Genomic DNA, 23915 nt, shown 5'->3' on the forward strand with positions numbered 1-23915 from the left:
CTTGATCCAGAATCAAACCACTGAGGTAACTGCGTGCTTATAATTATACCTTCAGATACCAGTTGGATGCTTTTATCAATTGAGTTACACTGCCGCTTACGTGCAGTAGGCAAAATAATTAAATCAAATGAAAATACCATAAAAAATTCCAAACTTTGTATTTTGCTTTCTACGGGCTGTTTAAAACAAAGTCAGCAATAATTGAAAAAATTCCAAAAAACGCAAAATGCTTGAAAATTTATCAGTAATCTTAAGCGTTATTGGTAGTAAAAATTGCATACTGTGAAATCCATCAAGCTTGTCAAATTAGTCGTGTTTGTTCAAGAACAATAACATAATTATCGTAATTTACTGATAATTGCAAATAAATTTTTTCTGTTTTCTTTGTGAACACCATCATTAAAGCAATGGCAGAACGCTGAGTTGTTGAGATAAGAATTACTATATAGGCACTGTATTATTAGTGGGAATAAAGATATTTGATTGAGCGTTGGCTATGTCGCATAGGTAAATCGTCGTCGTATCCAGGCTTACGCCCGGTGGTTGAAGATTTAAATTAAGTAGACGGGAAGGCAAGGAAGCCAATCTTCTTGTCCACTTTCAGGCATGCCTTTAAGTGTCCTGCGAAAGACAGTGTCCTGCCCTTTCGATTGCCGTTCCAGCGCTCTCACCACTCGGCTATGCAGCATAGGTAGGATGGGAAAGGTTATACTGTATTTAGCATAATTTTACCACGCAACTCGATGCGCCTATTGTCATGCAAAAACTACTACAAGATGCAAAAAGTGTGATGTCGGTCTGCATGTCAAATGCTTGAAGCAATATCATATTCTGCAATGACTTGTTTCAGTGATGGTGGCGCGAAAGACCAAGTTTCCGATGCAAAAGCGGCCTCGTATTGCGACAGTTTCATAAACCACTTGCCAATTTCTTTCGCTTCGCTTCAAAGAAATCTGTACCGCCTGTGCGCTTACATTTTAATTGTAAAATTCACTTGAGATTGCCGATTGCAGCAAAACAACAAGAGACTTGTTGCATGCATTTCATTGCATTGCAATTTGCACCTCTAAAAATTATTGTGTTGTCAGGGCCGTCGCTGCAGGGGGCGTGCTCCTCCCATGACAACGACCTGTGCACACACACTTCAGGCACTGAAGAAGAACTGGTTTTAATTTTAGTTTCATGAACTAGGTGGCTAGTAAAAATATTACTTTTCATGGTCTTTCCACTTTTCCACTTAAAATTTATCGGCGATTAATTATCGGCGATAATCAAATATTGCCTTTGGCGATAACGATAAGTGAAAAAATAATTAAGCGATAACGATAAGCGATAAAAATTTATCGCCGATAATTATCGCCGATAAATTATCGCCGATAATGCCCATCACTGGGTAGTTGGTATTGCTACCGATTGCTTTTGCCTTGTACCTGTTGTTATCTGCAACCTTTTAGCTAATCGATCGCTTTTCTAAGAATTGTAATAAATTAGTGGCTGATGCCACTAGGCCTATCAATTTTGTCGTGTTTTGAGTAGAATCGCAGCGCCACACCCAAGACCGAGGACAATTAGGCTACAATACCGAAAAAGTCACAAAAGTGCTATGCGTTTTATGCTTTTTAAAAAAAAAACAAAAAAAACACCATTTAAACTGCATCAATAGGCCTATTCATCAAGTTTTTGTGTTGTTCATATTGAAAGCTTTTATTCGTGTTACTAAGTATTTTCAACTTTCACTGGATTATATCAATATATATTGCACCATTTACCCATCTGGCAACTTTGATACCGTTGTCTGCTATCAAAAACGTTCAGAGGTCTGCGGATAGATAAACCGCTCCAAACAAAAATACCAAGGCCATACAAAAAAGAGGCAGCATAGGCCTATTATGTTTTCACACTTAATATATTTGTTTGTAGCCTACGTGGACCCTAGACAATTTGGTCTGGTTGATTTGCTGCAATAAACCACTTTACGTGACCAAAGTCGGCTATAGAGTCCAACTTTTTTAACACCACCATTCTCAACTTTTTAAATATCTAAAATCGGGTTAAAGAAAACAAATATTTTTTTAAAATTCACAAAACAGAAGTGTGAGCAAAGTTTTTTTATTTTATCATTTTTTATTTATCATTTTTTATCATACGTCAATATGCGTAAAAACGTAAATATACGGAAGTTGACTTATTCATTATGATCAACACAATAACACTTTTTAAACTTTGAAACGGCAACACTGGCCAAATTAGATTGAAACTTCAAATCGACATTTCTTGGACACATGTCATGTTAACAGTAGCTTAATGTTAGTAAAGTAATTGCCACTAATTTCTTTGTACAGTAGCCTACGTGTTCTAAGCAAAATGCCTCTATCCAGTTGGTAAACTTTAATCTTAGAGTGATTTTGATCTTATTGTGCTTCAAGATCACACAAAAAAGTGATCTTAAATCAAGACCACCAAAATAAAAGTAATCTTCAAGATCACTTGTGATCTTTAAGATCAAGATCATGCCTATTTCTGGCTATTGGCAAAGTTTTATGTGGCAAAATAGCTCTGGCTAAATAAGATAAATACGCTTTATTGTTTATAAAAGTGTTTATAACTACAGCTCCTCTTTTCTAAAAATCTTGGCCAGGTCTGCTGCAAAGCAGGCTACCCCTTCGAAAACGAAGGTCGCCTGGTAGGATATCTATATAGGTAACCAAAAATTAAGTCGAAAAGGCTAAAGGGAGTGCGGGGTTTGCTTTCAATGCATCCACAGTTGTTGTCGGGAAAGCCGAAGTTTTCTGCAAAATAAAAATCACTCTAAGAAATGATTTTCCCAAGATAGTAACAACAGGCCTACTTTGACATTAAGCTACTTTGGCCTTCAATTAACTTAGGCCTACTTTGGATCCAGTTTTTGGTAAGGTCTAGCCTGCTATTAAACTAAAATTCTCTAAAAAGTTAAAAACTTTACTGCTCAAGAAACAAACAACAAAAATATAAACATATTTCAAAGAAACTAATAATAACTTAATTGATTTTTTGCGAAAGTGTTAAGATGATGTGAAAGTAACTTAAATTAACATTGTCTAATGAAAAAACAAACAATTTAAATAAAAAAAAAAACCTTAGTAGCCTGGCTAGCATAGATTATTTTTTCAATTTATTGCTTGGTCATGATCCATGTAGGCTACGTTTTGAGATATTTGTCCTGCTATAGTGTTGTTGAGATCTAGAAGGTAACATCTTTTAATATAAAACTATATAATTTTGATTGAAATTTGTCAATGCTCCATCGAGAAAATCACATTCGACCCTTTCCCGAAAAGAAAGTGCAGGTTAAAGTAATTTGAATGTAACTTGAGCAACAGTAGGCCCTAGGCCTACGTACCCTAAGTAGTAAAAAGTACATAATTCAATGGGAGATAAAGCACGCCAGCTTCTAGCCTACTGTAGATCCGACTACACAGCCATGGTTGTTAGATAGCCTATATGTCCCTACGATAACACTTACGGGGAGAAGTTGCGTTGCAGTTTGCTTTGCATGTATCGCAAACTTCACAAGTGGTACCGCATGCCGCAGAACTGGACGCTTGACAAGTAGCTTTATCCTCTGCGTGATTTAAAACACATAAAGTATCATAGAATGGAATCTGATAAATCCGGAACTTTTAATGGTAGCCTATATTACACATTTCCTGGTTTATATTACACCACCGATAAAATGACAATAGTTCTTTGTTGTTTGAGGATGGTAGCCTATATTGCTTGGCTCAAAAATAAATAAAGTTGATGATTAGGCTATATAGGAAGATCGTCGCTGTTTTTGCCACACAGCAAAGCAAAGAGTAGGCCTAGCGTTAGCTCAATTTCACTTCAAAAACAATAGGTTTTAAAAGTGAGTAAAAAATATCGAAAAAATGCACCACAGAGATCTTTATCGTCATGTGAATTTTTCGAATTGGTTTCCCAAAACAGCGTATGAGCTATCAACGACTGTCAATCATATAGCAGCCTACATTGGCTCGTCCGCTAAAATAATCGGCTATCTTGCCTGCAGCATGCATTGCATAGCATAGCTTACTAAAAATACATGGTAATACGCTGTAGTGTAAAGCTAATAGAAAATTACAAGAATTAATCGTTTGATGTAAAAAATGGCAGCCTATATTTTTTGTTTTTCTTTGTAGCATACAAAGTGTTTAGAGAAATCGCGTTCAGGCAGTTACAATAAGTGTAGTGCAGTTCTGCATAACATTACTACATTTAAGCCTTTGTCAGTCAGACGATAAAGATTCAAAACCACACCAACCAAACCACTCGGCATAAAATCTAATTTAGGCACTTATAAGCGGGAGTTAGCTAACGTTTCATCCTGTGGCCAAAGAGTTTTAAAGAGTTCGCAAACAACCAGATTGGCGTCAAAAGCTGTGCCTACATTTGCTGGTGATCTCCTGGCCGTGGCTTCTTGAATTGCGTTGATTAGTGCAAGCAATGCTATTCGAACTGTTTGACCGGCCTTATCAATCAGCGATACGAGCCAGATCTGACTCATAGGTGATATATGCTACTTTGCCCATCTCTGCTTTTAAAGGCATAGGCCTACTAAATGAAATTTTCAAACGGGAATTAAGCATTAAAATGCATAAACTGAACATTCAAGAACTCATTTCAAAAAAATTTACCTAAAAAAATTGTTTTCAATGGCACTGGCAAAGGCCCAAAGTCCAATGTTTTATTTATTTTTAATTTTTTCAAAATGACCAAAAGTGGAAACACTGCTCGAGAATACGTCACTATCGACAGCAATAACAAAAGCCACGATACCACATCTGATGTTTTAACATCAGATGTGGTGTTTTGAGCAAACTGTTTGATGTTTTAATGTTGAAATCTGATGTTTTGATGTACATTCATACATAGCCTACAGTTAAATCGCCCGCAGTAAAGACTATTGCCCGATTGCTAGCCGATAGTGACGTAGACTGTACAGTCGCACGCTTTGCTGATCACGCCCATTCCCGTTTTGAAAGCTCTGACAAAAGCACGCGCGGAATGCTGATCAGACCGCAATGGGGCAAAATTTTGTTGAAAATCGTTTTATGGTAGCATGTTAAACACAAAGAACGTGTATAATCGCCAAGTCAGGTTTTTCCTTTAGTAGGCTATCCCTTTAAGACTTTTCATCAGCAAGGCTGTAGTGAAAAGTCAATAAAAAATATAGGCCTACCACTCCGCAGCATAAAAGATTATGATTTGACCGAGCAGACGACTTACGTTGAATTGAGCAAAAATTATTGCAGTAAGGACAGTCTAACGTTGTGGGATAGTTGTTCTGACAGCTCTGTCTGCAAGTGTCTTCCGCTAAAAGAACAACACACATTAATAAATACCTTACATTCCAATTGAGTTGTTTGATGGTAACCTACCGCCAGTGCTGTGTTAAGGGGGGGGGGGGGCCAAGGGGGGCCCGGCCTCCGGGCCCACCATCTCAGGGGGCCCACAAATAATAGACTTTTGCGTATCAGTAAAAAAAAAATTGAGTTGCTAAAGTTCACTGCGTGTACTTGTCCAGTAAGAAGGTGATTTAGGTCTTATTATACTAAAGCATCTCAAATTTGGGCCTTTACTACACTGAAACATCTCTAAAAACACCATTACCGGTACTATCTTGAAAGAAAGTTAAAATGCGATAACATTAGTAACATGATCTGCAGAAATGTATTTAACATATATATAACAGGTGGGATACAATTGAATATGTGAATTCAAGAAGAGCCTAATTGCCACAAAGTGTTTTTGCACAACTGTTTTAATTATTTTGGTCATTTACATTTGTGGTGAAACTTCGATAATAATAATTATATGCTTAAACACACTGGTAAGAAGCATAATATCTAAATATGGAGAAGTTGAAGTGTAATTGATGTAGTTGGGCCCATTTCAAATAAATCAATGGAATAATGGATAGGGTATTTTTTATATGTTTACTGATATGTTTGAAAAATTTGGCTGTTTTTTTTTTGTATAATTTAGAAGACATTGAAAGAAATCGAAAAGCACAAATAGTGAAATGAAAAAAAAAACAAAGTAGAGGGCCCTTTTTCGAATTCACATACCGTTATTCAATTTCTTTTGATTGAAAGAAATCTGAAAGCACAAAAAGTGAAATGAAAAAAAAATGCAGTTGGGCCCTTTGTGAACTCACTTACCTATACAGTATATATATATTCAATATATTTTCATCAACAAAAGCGTTTTGTTTCAAAAAATTGTTAGGTGTAAGCAAAATAGCATTTCTGATAGTTTAATTATTATCATTTCATTTTTAACATTTATAATACCGTAATTATAAATATCTAAACTAGTGATGTCGCGAGCAGGAAAAACCTGTCCGCTGCCGCACTGCACATGTCTTCCCGTACACTGCAACGCAAAACATCTCGAAATGTCACACTGCCTCTGCACCACAAAAAATAAGAGTGCATTTGCGCAAGTGCACATCAAATGCAAAGGAATCTATTTAACAAAAGCAAATTTTGGAAAAAAATTAGGCCCTATTTCAGCAATTGTATAACTTACACCACTTATTATCCACCATTCACCACTTATTATTATCCATTATTGAATGCTGGGTACTTTCAGCAGAAACGTTCTTCTGTATTTACTTTTTTCTGAATATATGCACAATTGCACATGAAATTGCTCTTATCTTTAAATACCTTATAGGCCTGACATATCACATGTTGCATGGTGGCCTACTGAAATTGCTTTGATCCAAAACAAAAATCATTCTTTCACAATTAAGTGACCTGTTTATTCTTGCCACTAACCAAGGTTACCATACCCTAAAAACTTTAATTAACTTGAATGTCTGCATAAAATAATGAAAGCTTTGCCTTGGAAGGAAATAATGTTGAATAAACATAATTGAACACTTGATTCTCAAAACGCTTTAAACTGTTTTTGTTTAGGCCTACAAATTAGGCTACAATCACAATGTTTTTACCTCGGTTGACAGAACAAGTAGTGTTGCCAGATAAATCATAAAAATGGTGAAAAACAATAATGTTACCAGATGACCAAATCTGAATGAAAATTAATAATTTTTGCAGTTTTTGTTTTATCCTCAGATTTTATCTGCGCGGTACAGCGGAAAAGTTCAAACAGTCAAAATTCTGCGCGGTACGATGATATTACCGCGTCGTGACTATACTCCATTGCCAACATTTTTTTTATTAAAAATTGTTAACACTTTTGGCTTTTATTTCCAGCAAAGGTGTAGCTGAAAAATGATAGACCTGTGTTTGCGGTTACTGACACTTATGTTGTTTTCTAAACTGGTGAGAAAGTCTATTGAAGTGAACCACTTTTCCATATCGGTGCAGTGAAAGTATACACAATACTATAGGTCTGCTTGACGGTAGAGGGCCCAAAATTATTCTGGCCCCGGGGCCCACAAAGGGTTTAACACAGCACTGCCTACCGCAGAGTAGAAAAGTACGGTACTATCTCTTATAAGATTGGTAACATACTTACAACATGGGATGTTTGCTAAGCAGTAACTATTGCAGATGTTTGCACTCAGATTCCATTAAGCATGAGTTTATTTGCTTATTTGGAATTAGCTATAAAGATTTTTCTTGACCGTAGCCCAGCCAGAGCACAGCAATAGCAAAATTAGGCAGTCACACTTTTAAAATTATTAGTGTTATGGTATTGGTTAACCTTTGCAATCGTCAAAGCAACCACCACAGTTAGATAGTCGAACCATGACAGTGGTGTTGGCATCACACCTGGAGCAGGGGCTTTGAATTGCCTGCAGGATGCACGCGTTGCTGTAACCTGTAAACAATTATCTGATAAGTCATTGGAAAAACGTTTCGGCCATAGGAGAATAAAGAGAGCGTTTTTATGCTTGAAAAGAATATGGACAAATAGCATATGTAATTAATCTAAGCATATTCAGTTCTTCTTTGGCGCTTGCTGTGAACCTTTAAACTGTAGGCTAGGTTAAGCATTAGCCCTTGCCAGAAAGTTAAGCATTAGCCTACCTTTTGGTTGTGTATTGATCTTGTCGTTTTTACTTTAATTGGGTTTCTTTAGTCAATTTTATACTTACTAAGACACCAAAAGTGCTCACTGATTTATTAATAGTTATAAAACACAGACAAACTAGTTTTCAATTTGGGAATTTTTCAGTAGCCTATAGCCAATAGCTTTAGGTGCATAACGATAGATCACGGTACCTCACCCCTGAAGTACAAAACTTTTAAATTGACCCAGCCGAATGAAACTCTTTATGTTTTAAGTTAAAACTACAGGGGCTTACGTCATTTGCATCAGTTTTTGGGTAATCTGCGTTTTTCTCTTCAGTTCAGTTCAGTTGTTTTTATTTCTGACCATCATATCAAAACAATACACGTCAACATAGCAAAGGTCGAGAAAAGGGTAGAAGCGACAAAACGCGAACGTTAAAACGTGCTTGAGACCGAAGTAAGTTATTGATTTGAAAGAAATTTGGCACGGTCGCAACACCTTCAGAAAAATTTAAGATATAAAGGGGAAATAAAAAAAAAAGAAAATGTTACAAAAAAAAAACAAAAAAAAAACATAGGTTTATTCTCTTGATAAACCTATGTTGACTTTAGGCTACGGTAGTAGCCATGTAGGCTGCATGTAATTTCCTACACTGCTGGCAGGGGCGGTCCAACAAGTGGCCTTAAGAGGGACAATTTCAACAAAACACAATGCTGTGTAGAAAGTTTCGTCATAGAACATGACTATTGACTATAGGGAACTGTGTTCCGAAAGCTGGTGCAATTCGCTATTACCACCGCGAACTTGCAGCATCAGGCTAAAACAGGTCGTTAATATTTACAGTAGGAATATAGCTTCTTGTCTACTCCAGATTATAGATGTATAGCTTACCTTTAGTTCCTGATTCAGATTTACAAGAAATTCGTATGTAGTCCAAACAGAATGATTCAAAAAGTTGTCCAACTTCTTCTTTCGTGTAACAGTCAGACTCCCCATAACATGTGCTGCATGGATCACCAAACGAGTTGCAACGTGGAATGGGGACCTTTTTGTTCCATCCTAAGAATACGTGATATATTTTCACAAGGTACGGTAAAGCTTTGTTAGAGGAAACCGCTACCGATTGAGCAGCGAGAGAAAGCAATAACTGCTGTATTGGGGACGTAGGCTACAATAAAGTAATCAGTGGCGGCTCGTCTATAGAAACTGCAGAACTGCAGCACCCCCTGCACATTTCAGAATTTATTTTTTTTATTAATTTTACGTTTTTTTTATTTTCTCTATAGGTCTTACCGACTAGAAGTTTCATAATTTCTGAATTATAAAAATTATTATGATTTTTCAAGTTTTATATTTGGAAGCTCTGAACTGCAAGCTCTGCAGTTGCGATCTTATAAAAGAAAAACAAACGGGAGTGGCGACGTCATATTTGGCTGAGGTTGCTTTAAAACTGCACAATTCCGAACTGCAAATTTTGCAGTTGCCTGTCAGGCTAGCTATTGTTGCAAGTATACTTCATCGTTTTCAAGGACAATGTTAGGTGGCTGCGACTGATGCTGTTACATGGTTAGACTAATGTGCTTTGCTTTCTGCACTAAACGATAAAGCTAAGACTAGGTTATCATTATCGTTCTTAGCCTACTTAATTAAATTTAAGCTAGGTTCATTGTTTATTTGTGATATAAGTTAAGGTCAAAAATCTAGGGGTGTAACTGTAAGAACAACGCAACTTCTTAATTGGCTAGATTTTTTATCAGCATTTTGCTGATCAGGGTCTGCCATATTTACATTAATTCCACATTGCATTGTTATTTTCAGGCTGTGTGTTGATTGTTTATAAGTGCTAGTCTACTTGTGCAGCAAGTTGATGACTGGTAGAAGGATAGGTCATGACATGGGAGGCTGCAACGTGGTGCTGTCAATGTGAACTTTTATATACGAACAGTTAATAAAGTTCATGAACATTTGGAACCTTTAAAATTCTGCCTTGATGAAATACAGTCAACACTCAACATCAACCATTGATCATACCATTTCAGAAGCAACAGGTATTTTGCATTACCTTACCTACAAAAATTGCTGTGTTGGTTGCAGCTGTTTCATCAAATAATGCCTCATGTTGAAGTGATTTTCAACCAAATGCAATCTCGAGATATTGATGTGTTGAAAGTACATGAATATATAAGCAATTTCAAAAGTGCAATTTCTGTGATAAGAAACTCAAAAGTACTGTGAGAATTCTTCAAAAACACTTATGGCTGAAGCGAAGGAGGTGTGTGACTGCATATGCGTTGACATAATGGCTAGATATTCCTTCCCCAAACAATTAGTAGCTGCAAAATTGTTCAACAAGAAAAGCTTCAATAGCTTTAAGAATAAACTGCCCATACATGAGGTGGCAGTAACTGTTGAAGCATATCCCATCATCATAGAAAAAGAAAAGTTTGAAACTGAACTTGCAGTATTCTGCAGCAGGTCAGACATGCATGAATATTCCGCGTTATTTGAATTGGTGACATTTATTCAGAAAAGTAATTTAAATGATGCTCTTAGTGAAATTTCCAAACTGATAAAATTCCCCCTGACCATTTCTATGACCACAGCAGAGCCTGAACGCTGCTTTTCAACATTAAAAAGAATCAAAACATTTCTGAGGAGTACCATCTATCAAGAAAGGCTGTAATCACTAAATGCTCTTGCCGTCATTTCAACGGAGAAAATTTTTTTTATCTCCCAGACATTAACGACAAAGTCATTTACCTTTTTGCTCAAAAGAAAACAAGAAGAAAACAAGAAGAATGGATTTTGTCTATAAATAAGCTTGGTTCCAGTTGATATGGAGCAGTTTATTTGTAAGTAACTTATGTTTTGTAGTTTATCCCACTGTTTACCTAAGTTGTATCCACCCTAGTTATAGTGCATGTGCAGCATCCACTGTAGGAACTTTGTGTCGTTTGTTTATTTGTTATTCATAGTAATGAAATAACCCATCATAATAAAATTTGTCAGACAATCCACAAGAAATCTTGTATTTCAGCAAAAGAAAAACTTTGCTGGATCATCCATGGCCTTGACTGAGTAACTCACTACTTAGCGGAGAGTTCAACTCGTCAATGATGCAAAACACCAATTTGGAAAAAGAAATGTCTGGACAATCAATGGCAACATTTTTGTATTTATATATTCACAGACACACATAATCAAATCTTCAGAAGACATCCTAAAGTTAAGTATGTACTGATTAATTAATCTAATGTTTCGGGTTAGGCCTATTAATAAGCCTATCGAATTTGTTAAAACTGGTAACTATTTACAAAACAGTGCTTATATGTATATTATATATATGATACGGCAAATAATTTTAACTAATGTATATTGTATAGGCTAGATTGTCACTCTCATGTTGGACACTTCCTTGTTACTTGTAAATTAGGAGAAAAAGTCTGCTTTGAATTCATCATATTTTTTGCCCCAACAATGATAGTTGTAGCAAGATCCCGGTATCAATTGGGCAATTGTGTTCAAACTGGAAATTGGTGTTTTTGTGTTTAAATTTCACAACAATTTACTACCAGATTGCTTCTCCAACCGTTTTAAATATGTCAAAGAGGTTCACAGCCTGTGTACAAGAAACCATGATAACGATTCTCTAAACATTCCATACTTCTCAAAAACGCTTGTAACTCAGCATTCAATAGAATTCACAGGTGCAAAAACATGGAACAAATTTCCTTCTTCAATTAGATAGAGTGATACAAAGTCACTTTTTGTCCACAAACTAAAGCAATGTTCATTTAAGCAAACAAAACGGATACGCAATAGAAAGACAACGTAGAAAGGCTGTTTTTGCATTCTTATAAAGATTCCAGTTGAAATCCGAATTACTTTACAAAAGATTAGGCCTACCTAACAATAATGTTGACTGCTTGTGCTGTACTTTTATGTTTGTAGATATTAACAACAAACGCAACACTCCATAACTAACACGACACCAAAGGAGATGAGAGCTTCATCAACACCATCAGGACATCATCATCTACCAGCTCATCCATTCCATCACTCACCAGGACAAGAAACAATAACTTAAACTGGATCTCAAACCCCAATCGTCGACTCGTCGTAGGCTACTGTGTGGTGTGCAGTTTGACCATAGAAAGAGCTCAACATCTGCTCTCCTGGGCCACATCGAAACGGGCTTTTGCCTGAGGATGGGTTTCTTTTATGTTGGGTTTTATTTCTCCATCTTATTATTATTATGATTACTGCTGAGTGCTCATCCACATCAATATTGGAACTGACAAATTCAATCCACAACACTTTTCATTAGGATGTCATTCATTACTACATTTGTGCTTGTTTATGTTTTATTTTTTACTGTTGGTTTTTTGGGTTTTGTGGCCGTGCTAACTAGACATAGCCTATACTACATGATTTTCTATTCAGGCACGTTTTAAACCTTTCAAGGTTTTGCCACCTTTTCCCGTTCATTAACGTGCTGGTAGGCCTATATCGACTATTGTAGTTGTACAGTAGTTAGTAGTATCTTTTTGGTCTTGGATGCGTTAATGACAAAAAATAAAATGATTTACTGATATTCATATTATGAGCAAAATGTTCTCATCTATTACTTCAGATTTCCTATTTTGCACCAACCTTTAAGAAAAAGCAATTTTTTTATTTCAAAGTTCTAAAAGTCCACATTTTCAACTGCTCAAAATTTTTATTTTTTGTCCTGAAAACACCAGGAATGGCATTTTAGAGCATATAAAAGTGCAAAATTTTCTGGGGGAGCATGCCCCCAGACCCCCCTAGCAGTGCCGGTCTTTGGGATGTGCAAACCGTGCGATCGCACAGGGCCCGCAAATTAGGGGGCCCGCAATTTACTCAGAAAATGCAGTAATTTTGTCATTTTCAAAGGAAAAATTCAACAAGTGAATTCAGCAAAGGAATTTGCAACAAGAAAACATAGAGACTCAACGAATTCAACCTATTTCGTCGCCTGAATATTTCGTACCCTGAAAAGATCGAGAAAAAAAAAACGACATAGCCGAAATCGCTGATCGGAGTTGCCGCAAACATTTCAAAATTTCTCGATCTTTTCAGGGGACGAAATAAGTCGAAATTTAATTTTGTTACACGATTTCAGGGGACGAAATAGGTTGCATCCAGACTCAACATACTGTAGAGACATAGCTTTATTTCCGAAAAATGCCAAAGAAAGCATGATCTTATCTTTTTGCTATGCCACCGGACAGCACCATTTCACAGTAATATTCATACCTAAATTTTTGTTGAACATGCTCTCAGAATGTCCCAAATTCAAAGTAATTTTTCAAAATTTTTTGGGGGAGGCCCCCCAGACCCCCCGCCGCTGGTTGTCGTCTTTGGCGATCACGCCGCCACCGCCGCCCCTCTCCTTTCAAAGTACCTAGCTACGCCACTGAATTGGATTATTGTCATTGGGCCCGCAAAAGCATATTCCGCACAGGGCCCGAAAAACCCTAAGACCGGCACTGCCCCTAGGAAGCTCGCGCCTTCGGCGCTCGTCTGTTCCTGTTACATTATGATGTCATACTTGCCATCTAAATTTGCAGCACCCCCATCACCAAAGGTCACGAGCCGCCACTGAAAGTAATGTCAATGACTTAGGAGCTTAGGAGTCAATTTCCAATCGTAAAAATTGCTCAGCATGTATTCCACTAAACTGTAACTTAACTATTTTTAGAATTCAAAGCAATTACGTCTTCGACTGTCTTTCAAAACAAATTCACAGAGGTCTAACAGGTGCATGAAAAGATGAAAGGCATCCTTGTTTAAATAATATTTAAGCTATCATGTGAACTGTGGCAACCGCAAACTTTTTTATAGAAGAAATTTGATACTTGTTATGCGATAGCCTAAGTATTTTTTTTTTTATTGAAGTGTTAGTTATAAAAAATATTTGTAATTGCAATTGGTAGTCAATGACCAACATGAAAGCCTAATAGGCTACCGGCACTTATAGTTAATTTTTGTTTGACCCAATTCAATGAGCTATAACGGCATTGACAAGACGTATGAGGTGATAATCTGCTTTTATTTCGATGTTGACAAAACGTACGAATAAAAGCAGCGTATCACCTCATACATCTTGTGATAGTTCCGCTTAGTTTGCACCAGAAAAACGTAGCCTAGGCTATATTATATTACCGTATTTAACTAAATGCTTGGTAAACAATCTCATTCAGTTTTTAGAATAATTTGAAATAATTGTTAGCTAAAATATGATATTTAGGACAAGCACTATTTACTGAGATAGTAAGCTACGTATTTCACAAAACATCTAAAAAACAAAGCAATAGGTTTTAAACTTTAGAGAAATCTATAACAAGTTTATGACTAACGGTTGCAGGCGTTAAGACAAGTCATGCATGGTGCTTTTCGATTGTCGTAGGTCGAGGACCATGCGGGGCAAGTAGCATTGCACGAACCCTGCCAAGTTTCACTGAAACAGTCTAGCCAGTTTTGGGGAGAAGAAGTCAACGCCTGTTGCCCTAAAAAAAGTAATACAAATAAAACTTTAAACTGCTTATAAAAACAACTTTAGCTAGCAATTGCAAAAACAGAATTTTTTGAAAACATCATCGTAACATAATACTCCAAACACTCACATAAAAATACTAGTTTTCGAAACAATTTTCGTCAAGCAAGAATGAATTGCCAAATTTATCTTCTCGCATTTCACAAAAAAATATTTAAAACAAAACCTTTGGTTTCCCACGCTAAGGCATGCCCCCAGACAACCACTTTATCTGGTCTGGATCTGGTAGAGATCTGATCAGATCCGTAGACTACCCGATCTGGTTGTTACGGCCAATCTCTGTACAAATCAAACGTCATATAAAACCGTTCAAGTCTACTGAATATTACGTCATGGAAGTTGCTAGAAAATGTGCCAAAATTGCACCAGCGTTCATAAGAATTGTGTCAAACCTGTTTGGGCCTGTTTAAACAGGAAATATTACATCAGCTTTAAACACCTGTTGGAATGACTTCATAATTGTCTTTCATTATTGCGTCACAGTACTGCATACGTGAATTTGAGATATTGCTATCTATTCTGGTCATTCGTAAAATGATTGTTTGAAAGTTGGCCGCACATTTAACTGTTGGCTTAGTGCTTGCTAGCTGGACAAAGGTTCCGTCTTTTATCCAAGTAATTTGTATTGTAGTGACAGTTTTTAGGTGTACGGCGTTGCACCAGTCATTTCGATAGCCTCGGGCTAATTTTACTGGAATACACTTTTGAATAGACGTTTCGAAAGTGTGTTTATTTTTGGGTCATTGCATGCAGACGAACGGATTTGGGAATCTTACGTTACAATTTTCCCACGAAGAGATTATGGTTTACCGCTGTGACCATAAAAAATAAAAGACGAAGTTAGTTAGTTGGTAGGCCAAGAAGCACTTAGAAGCAAAGAAATAATAAAAGAAGATCTTATTGGTTGGTAGTCTAAAGAAGCAAAGAAAATTAAAGACATTTCTTCTCGGTAGGCAACTGAAGAACTTTAAGCTAAAAAGTAAAGACATTTCTTCTCAGTTTGGTACAGAAGAAAAATAACTTTGACATTTATTGGCAAGAAAGAAGATTAAAGGCAATCCATCTGTGCTTGAAGATTCAAGTGGAAGAATCCAAGCAAGTTTTGTGGACGTTTGGACTTCACATACTCGTACAGCTACGGTATCGTGCATTTAAATTCTTTTTTGTATTTTTTACGGTCTTGGCAGTTAAGTTTTTTATAACTACTGTAGCCTAATAATTTTGTGTGTTTGTGTAACTTAATTTTTTTAATTGTTAATTTAGCCCCAACATTTAATATGTCTACACTCGGTGGCGACAAGGACTCGACCGCCGTAGACTCGACTGAGTTTAAGCCTGATGATGTTCTTTGCGGTCGGGCAGGCCATTCTGGGGAGGGACCCAATAACGATGAGGCTAAGTCAGTTCGAGAGGCCCGGCATCTTAGACGGGATATTTTGACTCAAATTGGGAAACTTTCTGTGGCCCTAGGTTCTTTGAGTGATAAGCAGGAACTGTTAATTTTTCGATCTAACTTATCTACTTTAGAAGAGGAATTACGGCATTTCCATGCTCTCTTGAGTAAAATTTTTAACTCTGCAATCTTAGCAGAACTTCGTGATAGGGTAGATCCCGAATTTAACTCGTTAAAAAATAACTTCGAACAAAAAGAAAGTGAGTTCTCAGATAGGTTGGATGCTGACATACATCCTGAAGATAGCGCCTCAAATGTAAGCACTAGGATGTCTGAGAGCTCGTCACGGATAGTGGCACAAATTAACTTACAGCTAAGACGAGAGGAGCTCCAGATACAAGCCGAAGCCGAAGCGAGAGCTGCTGAGGCTGCCATGAGAGCTGAGGCCATACGAACTGAAGCTGCCATGAGAGCTGAAGCCATACGAACTGAGGCTGCCGCGAGAGCTGAGGCCATACGAGCTGAGGCTGCCGCGAGAGCTGAGGCCGAAGCGAGAGCTGCTGAGGCCGCCGCGAGAGCTGAGGCCGTACGAACTGAGGCTGCCGCGAAAGCCGAAGCGAGAGCTGCTGAGTTCGCACTCAAAGACGCTCAGTTGAGGGCTGAACAACGTAAGGAAGTGGCATTAGCTGAATATCGATCAGAGGTGGGCTCCCGGCGTAGCTCTAAGAATGGATCTTCTAGGCATTCCAGAAGTGAACATCAATCACAGTTTAATTTACATAACCTTTTCCAGACGCCTGTTCAATCTGTAAGTGGACCAGTACAATCCACATCTTTTCAAGCTGTTTCAGGAGGTCTCAGGGCCGCGGCTAAGAGTCTTCCGAAGGCTGTAGAGCCAAGGTCTGCAAATTACAACCGAACTCCTCCCCCAGAGCGTACAGGTCACGGGGCCGCCATTAGCAGTAATGCTTTGCCCCCTTCAAAGTTTTCTGCGCCGCTAGTTGCTGATCGCCCAGCTACACGTAATTTGGGTGGTTGTGAGAGGCGTATCGTGTCTCCTGATTTTAACGTGTTTGAGGATCGTGATCAGGCTGTGCATGTGACTGAGCCCACTCAGCCCCTTAAGGGATATAGCTTGTCTTCTCCCGCTAAATCGAGTTCTCAACAGCAGGATTGCTTTTTTGAATACCAAAATAGTAGGACGTTCTTCGATAAGGCGGCCTTGATTGGTTACGATGGTAATAATATGCCATTTGTCTTCTTTAAAAATCGTGTTATGGCCTTGATGGCAGCTTCGCCCTTTAAGGGAACTCGTTTGACTTTGTTGCAAGCAGCTTGTGTTAGAACAGCTGCACAAACGATTGCTAATTTGGTTTCCGACACTCCTGGCTTGTCAGAGGAAGACAGGATAGAAATGTCATTAGCTCGCTTGTCCCAACGTTTTGGAGTTCGTGGAGGTCTTTTCGCAGAACCAGAAATTAGAAAGTATCGCTATGGTAGCAAATTGACTTCTATCTCTTCCAGTGATTTGAAAGAGTTTAAAGATGAATTGTCGCAGTGTTTGCTTTACGCGAAAGCTTATGGTCAGCGTGATAAATTAGAAGGACGTTTTGTTTTGGATTTGGCTAAGCGACTCCCGTTTGACGCTAAGCAGCGTTATCTTGACTTTTTAGGTGATCAGTATGGTAGCACTGAGGAACCTACCTTTCAGAGTTTGTTTGAATTTGTAGTACGAGAGGAAACGCGCAAGTCGACTGATTTTAGCATTATGCTAATGGGCGATTCTGGTGAGTCGCAGCAATTTAAAAAGTTTGGCAAAGGAAAATTGCCTTCATGTCCGGTTAGGCAGACGTCGGTAAAACCCCATGATAATGTGATTTCAGGGAGTTCGCAGTACTCGACTGCTGTTGGCGCACCGCGCGGCGGTGTGGCCAGACGTAGTGACATACCGGCATGTTTTTGTTGTTCATCACGTGGTCAAGTTGAATATCATTTTTTGTCTAATTGTAAAGAATTTTTGCGCTTGACACCTAAAGGTCGGAGAGATGTCATTGTGAAAGCTGGAAAATGCTTGAACTGTTTGCGCCAGCATATGGTTAAGGACTGTAATCATGCAAACAACTGTCGTCAGTGTGGGCCTAACAACGATAGGAAACACTATTTTCTTCTGCATGATTTTTATGTGACGTCACGTGATTCTCTGGATTCGGTCGGTAAAGATGATGCTGGTGCCAGAGTTCCTGTGCGTAATGTTAAGATTGGAAATGTTAAAGCAGCCTTTAACCGCGTTACTGCTGCTCGTGTTTTGAATCCAATGACTGGCAAATCGAAGTTGGTGTATTGTCAGCATGATCCTGGTTCGCAGTTGACCTTTGTTTCGAGTGACTTGGTGTGCGAACTTGGTCTTAAACCGTATGATAAAGCGTCGTTTAAAATGGATACTCTGGCTGGTCAGAAACCTACTTGTGCTGAACTTGTTAAACTCAACATCCAGTCGTTAGAGACTGATGAACTGTTTTGTGATATAACTTCGGTGGTTAACCCAGCTTGGGCTGACGATGTTAAGACTTTACCACATAAGCAGGATTTAAGTAGTTTCCGTCATTTTCATGACGTGAATATGTTTCATTTGAATGATTGTAGTACTGTAGATGTACTGATTGGAAACGACAACGCTTATTTGATGTGGGCAAAAGAAGAACGTGTTGGTGAAAATCGCAGTGAACCGCATGCTTTACTCACTCCTCTCGGTTGGTTGGCTTGTGGTGGTAAGTCACCCTTAGTTGAAAGCGTTGCTAAAGTGTGCAGAGTGCAGACGTCTTCAGAGTCGGATGTCATCTCTGGCTTTCAGCGTAAAATTGAGTCTCGTGATATGGAAATAGCAGACCTGAATAAAGTCATTCAGGATTTGACTTTGCAAAATGAAACCTGTGAATTGTCTCGCAATGATATTTTGGCTAGAGAACTTGTCGAACCGAATATTGAGTTGAAAGATGGTCGATTTGAGATACCTGTACCGTTGAAGGAAGATATTGATTTACCTAACAAATTTGTTTTGGCGTCAGATAGAGCTGCTGCTTTAAGGAAGAAGGCTTTAAAACAATCTGAATTTCGAGGAACTTGTGTTAATGAGGTAATGTTTTCGCGTCCTGATTTGTTAAATCCTCTGGCAGATCTCTTGGCTGGATTTCGGCTGAGTAGATTTGGTTTCGTGGCCGATATGACCAAGTACTTTTTTCACATTTTGGACTCTTCAATTCGTAAGCCCAATTTTATTGAACTGCGTACGTACACAGGCAGTGCCGTTCGGATCGTGAACGAACGCCCTTTGGTACCTTTGAGTGACGACCCTAGGGATTTTACTGTCATCACCCCTGCCTCACTTTTGACCCCATACTTAGACCCATACTGTGCTGTTGGGCAACCACATGATCGTGACCAATTAAGAAGGGATTATCGGTTCAATTTGTCACTTTCTCAGCAGTTTTGGAGTAAATGGATCGATTTTTACTTGCCAGGTCTTCAGGGCCGGAAAAAATGGCTAAAAATGGCCGAGAATTTGGAGCCTGGTCAACTTGTAGTGGTAGGTTCTCTCCAAGACATTGGTAAACGTGGGAAGTATCAACTTGGGAGGGTGCATGAGGTAGTTCCACAAATTAGGAAAGGGAAGCCTGTGGTTCGTAGAGCCAAAGTTGCCGTCTGCAACTATGATGAGAGTACGGGGAAAGTAAAAGTAGACTACGTGTTGAGGGATATTTCGTGCCTCGCCCCCGTAAAGAACACCTAAGTGTTAGGGTTTGAGCCTGGTTTTGTCTGCGGTGGCCGACCCTTGTCTGAGCCCGGAACAGTCGGTTATTATCGCAACTATTGTATATAGCGTCATTTTAGCGTGTACCTATGGTACCAATTTCATGTATCGTCGTGTATTATTCCGTATTGTTGTTCATTCTTTGCATGCCCTTTGTATTTGCGTATTAACTTAAACGTGAGTGATTTAAACAATTAGTGTATCGTATGTTTTATTCATTGGCTCACGATTGTCCTTCAATTCTTTTTTAGTTATGCCATGTTAGACTGTCATAACTAGGGGCCGCTATGTTACGGCCAATCTCTGTACAAATCAAACGTCATATAAAACCGTTCAAGTCTACTGAATATTACGTCATGGAAGTTGCTAGAAAATGTGCCAAAATTGCACCAGCGTTCATAAGAATTGTGTCAAACCTGTTTGGGCCTGTTTGGGCCTGTTTAAACAGGAAATATTACATCAGCTTTAAACACCTGTTGGAATGACTTCATAATTGTCTTTCATTATTGCGTCACAGTACTGCATACGTGAATTTGAGATATTGCTATCTATTCTGGTCATTCGTAAAATGATTGTTTGAAAGTTGGCCGCACATTTAACTGTTGGCTTAGTGCTTGCTAGCTGGACAAAGGTTCCGTCTTTTATCCAAGTAATTTGTATTGTAGTGACAGTTTTTAGGTGTACGGCGTTGCACCAGTCATTTCGATAGCCTCGGGCTAATTTTACTGGAATACACTTTTGAATAGACGTTTCGAAAGTGTGTTTATTTTTGGGTCATTGCATGCAGACGAACGGATTTGGGAATCTTACGTTACAATTTTCCCACGAAGAGATTATGGTTTACCGCTGTGACCACTGGTAGAGATCTGGACCGGATGAAGTGGCTATCTGGGTGGGTTCTTAACGAAGGGTGCTAGCAGCACTAAGGGGACAGAACTGCACTTAGGAAATCAGAAATAAATGGATACTGAACCCTTACGTTTAGGAATCGATATAAAATTGCTTAAGAAACTGTGAGCTGTTTACAAATCTTTTAAACCACCATCTGAATTGAAATAGCAACTATAAATAATAGCAATAATTGTAAATTAAAACAACTGAACTAAATAGCCTACCATTAGTTTAGCCTACTACTTTTTAGTCCTTATGGGGTACGAGAACTGGTTTGTGATATAGGTATAGCCTACGCTATTTCTGGGATGTATGTCAGGTAAAAGGTAAAAAAAACTTTAAAAAAAGGTTAGGTTGTTTTTCGATGAATATGAAAATTTCAAAATTTATTGAAACATAGGACGATAATTACTTAAACAGCGACTGGCAACTAGGCTATCTGACAAATACCACATCATGCCAATGTAATGTCAAGTATATCTTGTAAGACACTTTTTTTAGATTGTGAAAGAAGATGAATCAATCAGGGCTATAATAAGAAGCAAAAAAGGTGGTTGGTGTGTTTTCTCTACCCAGTATATGGGTCTCCCCAAGCAGTGACTACCTACAGAAAGCTTTTTGTTTAACTACAAACAAATATAATATCGTAGTTAGAGGCACCTCCTGCATAAACAAGTTTAAAATAAAACTTTAAAATCTTTAAAATAAAACTTTTTTAGCAAACTTTTCGTAAAACATCTTCTACTTTTCGGGTTTATCAATGTCCCTTGGATAGTTATATGACGTCATATATCATGAAACCGCATTAAGCATAGTAGAAACACAATAAATCTAAATTTGCTATGACGCTCTTGCCAACACAGCGTGACCTCATCAGGTATTGGCTACATTTTCTGATAACGTTTATGAACTGATAAAGCCACATATGGGTGGAAAAAGCTTTACAATAAAGCTGAACCAGGGTCTGATCAACAGCAGTAGCGTTAACAAGGGAGTCTTGAGGGTACTTTTGGGCCTGGCCCGGGATGGTTTTAGGGGCCGTAACCTTTCCAAGGATCCGTGGAACTTGAAGAAACCACCGCTTATTCTTTGAATAAGATGCGTTTTTCTTGGAAGTATCTTGATTTAAGGCTCTAGAATCTCATTGGTACCGGGCTTAAATCATCCTCTCAACCGCCCTGCTGATCAAGATCACATAATATTTTGTGTTTTGTTGTTAAATTACGGTACCGTATCTTGTAAAATGTTTTTCCAACATACATTGTCCAGAAAAATTCAAAAACACACATAACTTCACAAATCACCAAGTCTTTCAAAATTTAAAGCAGCAAAAAGATAAAACTACAAGCCTTGAGTGATTTAAAGGGCAATGTCAATTAAGTTAGTTTAGATGTTATAACAATTTTGTTTGCTTTGTAATAACTCTTCTAACACCAGTGCGTGCTCAACTTATTCTACTGTCCATCTTACCAAAACACCTACCCACCTACCCCCGTACTTAACGAATAATAACAATTAATAAGTTTTACTGATCCACCGAAAACAATATCTTACCCTTGCACTTTTCTGCAATACAATTAGTACAGCTAGAGTCTATGTTTTCCAAATCAGATCCACCAAAGCATTTGCTAGATGTAAAGCACCATTTACAGTTAGCTTGGTATTGCCTTTGTAATCGCCACCTCCACAACCCATACCCTCGGTTCCCTGAACAAAAATAAGTCACGAGTTTATTTGACGAAAAGTAAAACAGTTTGTCATCAGATAAAGTGATTTTGAGTTTTTAACAACAAAGTTTTTAGTTCTGTTTGCATAATGCTGCGCTTATCTTGTGATGTTTTAACAGCTTTATTTTGTTTTCGAATTTGCAATGACCTACTAAATAAAATCTTACGATTTCCTAGTCGTGAGCCTATAACGGGTATGCAGTAGCCTATTGTCAAGCTTGTAGGCTACAAGTTTGAAGCCTATTCGAAAGGTACGCTATCGGAAACCTATTTAGAATATAATAAAATCTTCTTCGTGATGAGCTAATCGCATAAAGATGTGTTTCCCTCACGACCATCAAAACTCTTGATAACCCACCGTGGCCGATCTTTATAGCAATTACCTAGACCTGCTCATTTCATAACTTACTAAAAAAAAATGTAAAATGGTTTGTTTCTTTTCGAGTAGCCTACCACAATTTATGGTTTTTAATGTTAATTTAAGTAGCTGGCCCATTAAGTAGGCTATACTCGTGGGCATCATCTTTTTCGCGTAAATTTCAAAATATTGTTATTCAAGCGTTAAGTTGTAGTTATTCAACCGAGAACAAACACCGTTTTGGATTTTTGGTATAGACCTATTCCAAAGTATCTTTTCTGTCCAAGGTTTTCTCTGTCCTAAGAGCAAAGTTGAAGTTAATGCTGGCAATTACTTATATCAGTATAGGCTACATTCGAGCTAAAAACCGTTATATTTTTGATGATGGCGTATGAACCTGGTTTGCTCGAGTGTGACAAGCTTCGCTTCGCATATCTTTTTTTCTTGAAGATATGGTACCGACGGGAGGGATCACGAGAAGGTGCTTGTTTCCCCCCCCCCCTATTTTTTGATGAGGAGAACGTAAGCCGTTGTTAAGAACAAACTATAAGTTTCTACTTCCATTCATAGAAACGTTATTTTTTGGTTCAGTCAAAAAAACTCAACAACTCATCTTCATATATTTTTTTGTTTTTCAAAAAACATAACGGTAAAAACATGCACTTTAATTAACTTTAGCCTATGGGCTGAAATAAACCTAGCCACGAAGCTTGCTTTCGTAACGATAGACTCCACAGATAATATAAATGTCTCCTCAAAAGCAGAAGAAGAAAAATCGTTTTAGTTTTTTTCTGCTGAAATTTAATATATCTACAGTATAACCAATATTGTAAGCTACGTGAACTGAATACGGTACTGCATACGGTGACTTACTTCTGAAGTTCCGTGGCATTGCAGAGGGAACGAGTGCACACAGAGCCAACAACACAAAAGCCAACTTCAGTTTCATGATGGAATATATTCGGACAAAAGTTAGAGAATAATGTGAAGTTCGTAGGCCTATTAAATATTTATTGCTTTGTTGAAATTTTCTGCAATGTAGGCCTATTAAGAAGTTTTAATGTAGGCCCTAAGTGGCCTAATCTAACTCCACATTCATACACCTATGTGTATAAATGTGGAGTTAGATT

The 23915-nt window shown here is 38.0% G+C and overlaps 1 protein-coding gene and 1 long non-coding RNA gene across 2 annotated transcripts; one reads left to right on the forward strand and one right to left on the reverse strand.

Annotated features, from left to right (window-relative positions):
- Window positions 1-1745: 1745 nt before the first annotated feature.
- On the reverse strand, window positions 1746-23811 carry LOC145772722 (uncharacterized). The gene is made up of 8 exons (XM_082584595.1): window positions 23659-23811; window positions 22255-22407; window positions 14412-14561; window positions 8920-9087; window positions 7717-7833; window positions 5266-5352; window positions 3503-3601; window positions 1746-2789 (listed from the first exon to the last, which is right to left on the reverse strand). Exons 1-8 carry the CDS (start codon window positions 23732-23734, stop codon window positions 2656-2658), a joined length of 984 nt encoding a protein of 327 aa, XP_082440721.1. The 5' UTR covers window positions 23735-23811; the 3' UTR covers window positions 1746-2655.
- On the forward strand, window positions 10763-12609 carry LOC145772792 (uncharacterized). The gene is made up of 3 exons (XR_014289323.1): window positions 10763-10880; window positions 11066-11258; window positions 11980-12609. It is a non-coding gene; the product is annotated as an uncharacterized LOC145772792 (long non-coding RNA).
- Window positions 23812-23915: the final 104 nt, after the last annotated feature.

Source organism: Aplidium turbinatum, chromosome 6 (genome assembly GCF_918807975.1).
Source record: "Aplidium turbinatum chromosome 6, kaAplTurb1.1, whole genome shotgun sequence".
NCBI lineage: Eukaryota > Metazoa > Chordata > Ascidiacea > Aplousobranchia > Polyclinidae > Aplidium > Aplidium turbinatum.

Coding starts and splice junctions, on each gene's coding strand:
- LOC145772722 (XM_082584595.1), bottom strand. CDS start 23,734: ATGAAACTGAAGTTGGCTTTTGTGTTGTTGGCTCTGTGTGCACTCGTT. Junction 3,602..5,265: donor TAATTTTTGCTCAATTCAAC/GTAAGTCGTCTG, acceptor TAAATCACGCAG/AGGATAAAGCTACTTGTCAA. Junction 2,790..3,502: donor CTGCAACGCAACTTCTCCCC/GTAAGTGTTATC, acceptor TTTATTTTGCAG/AAAACTTCGGCTTTCCCGAC.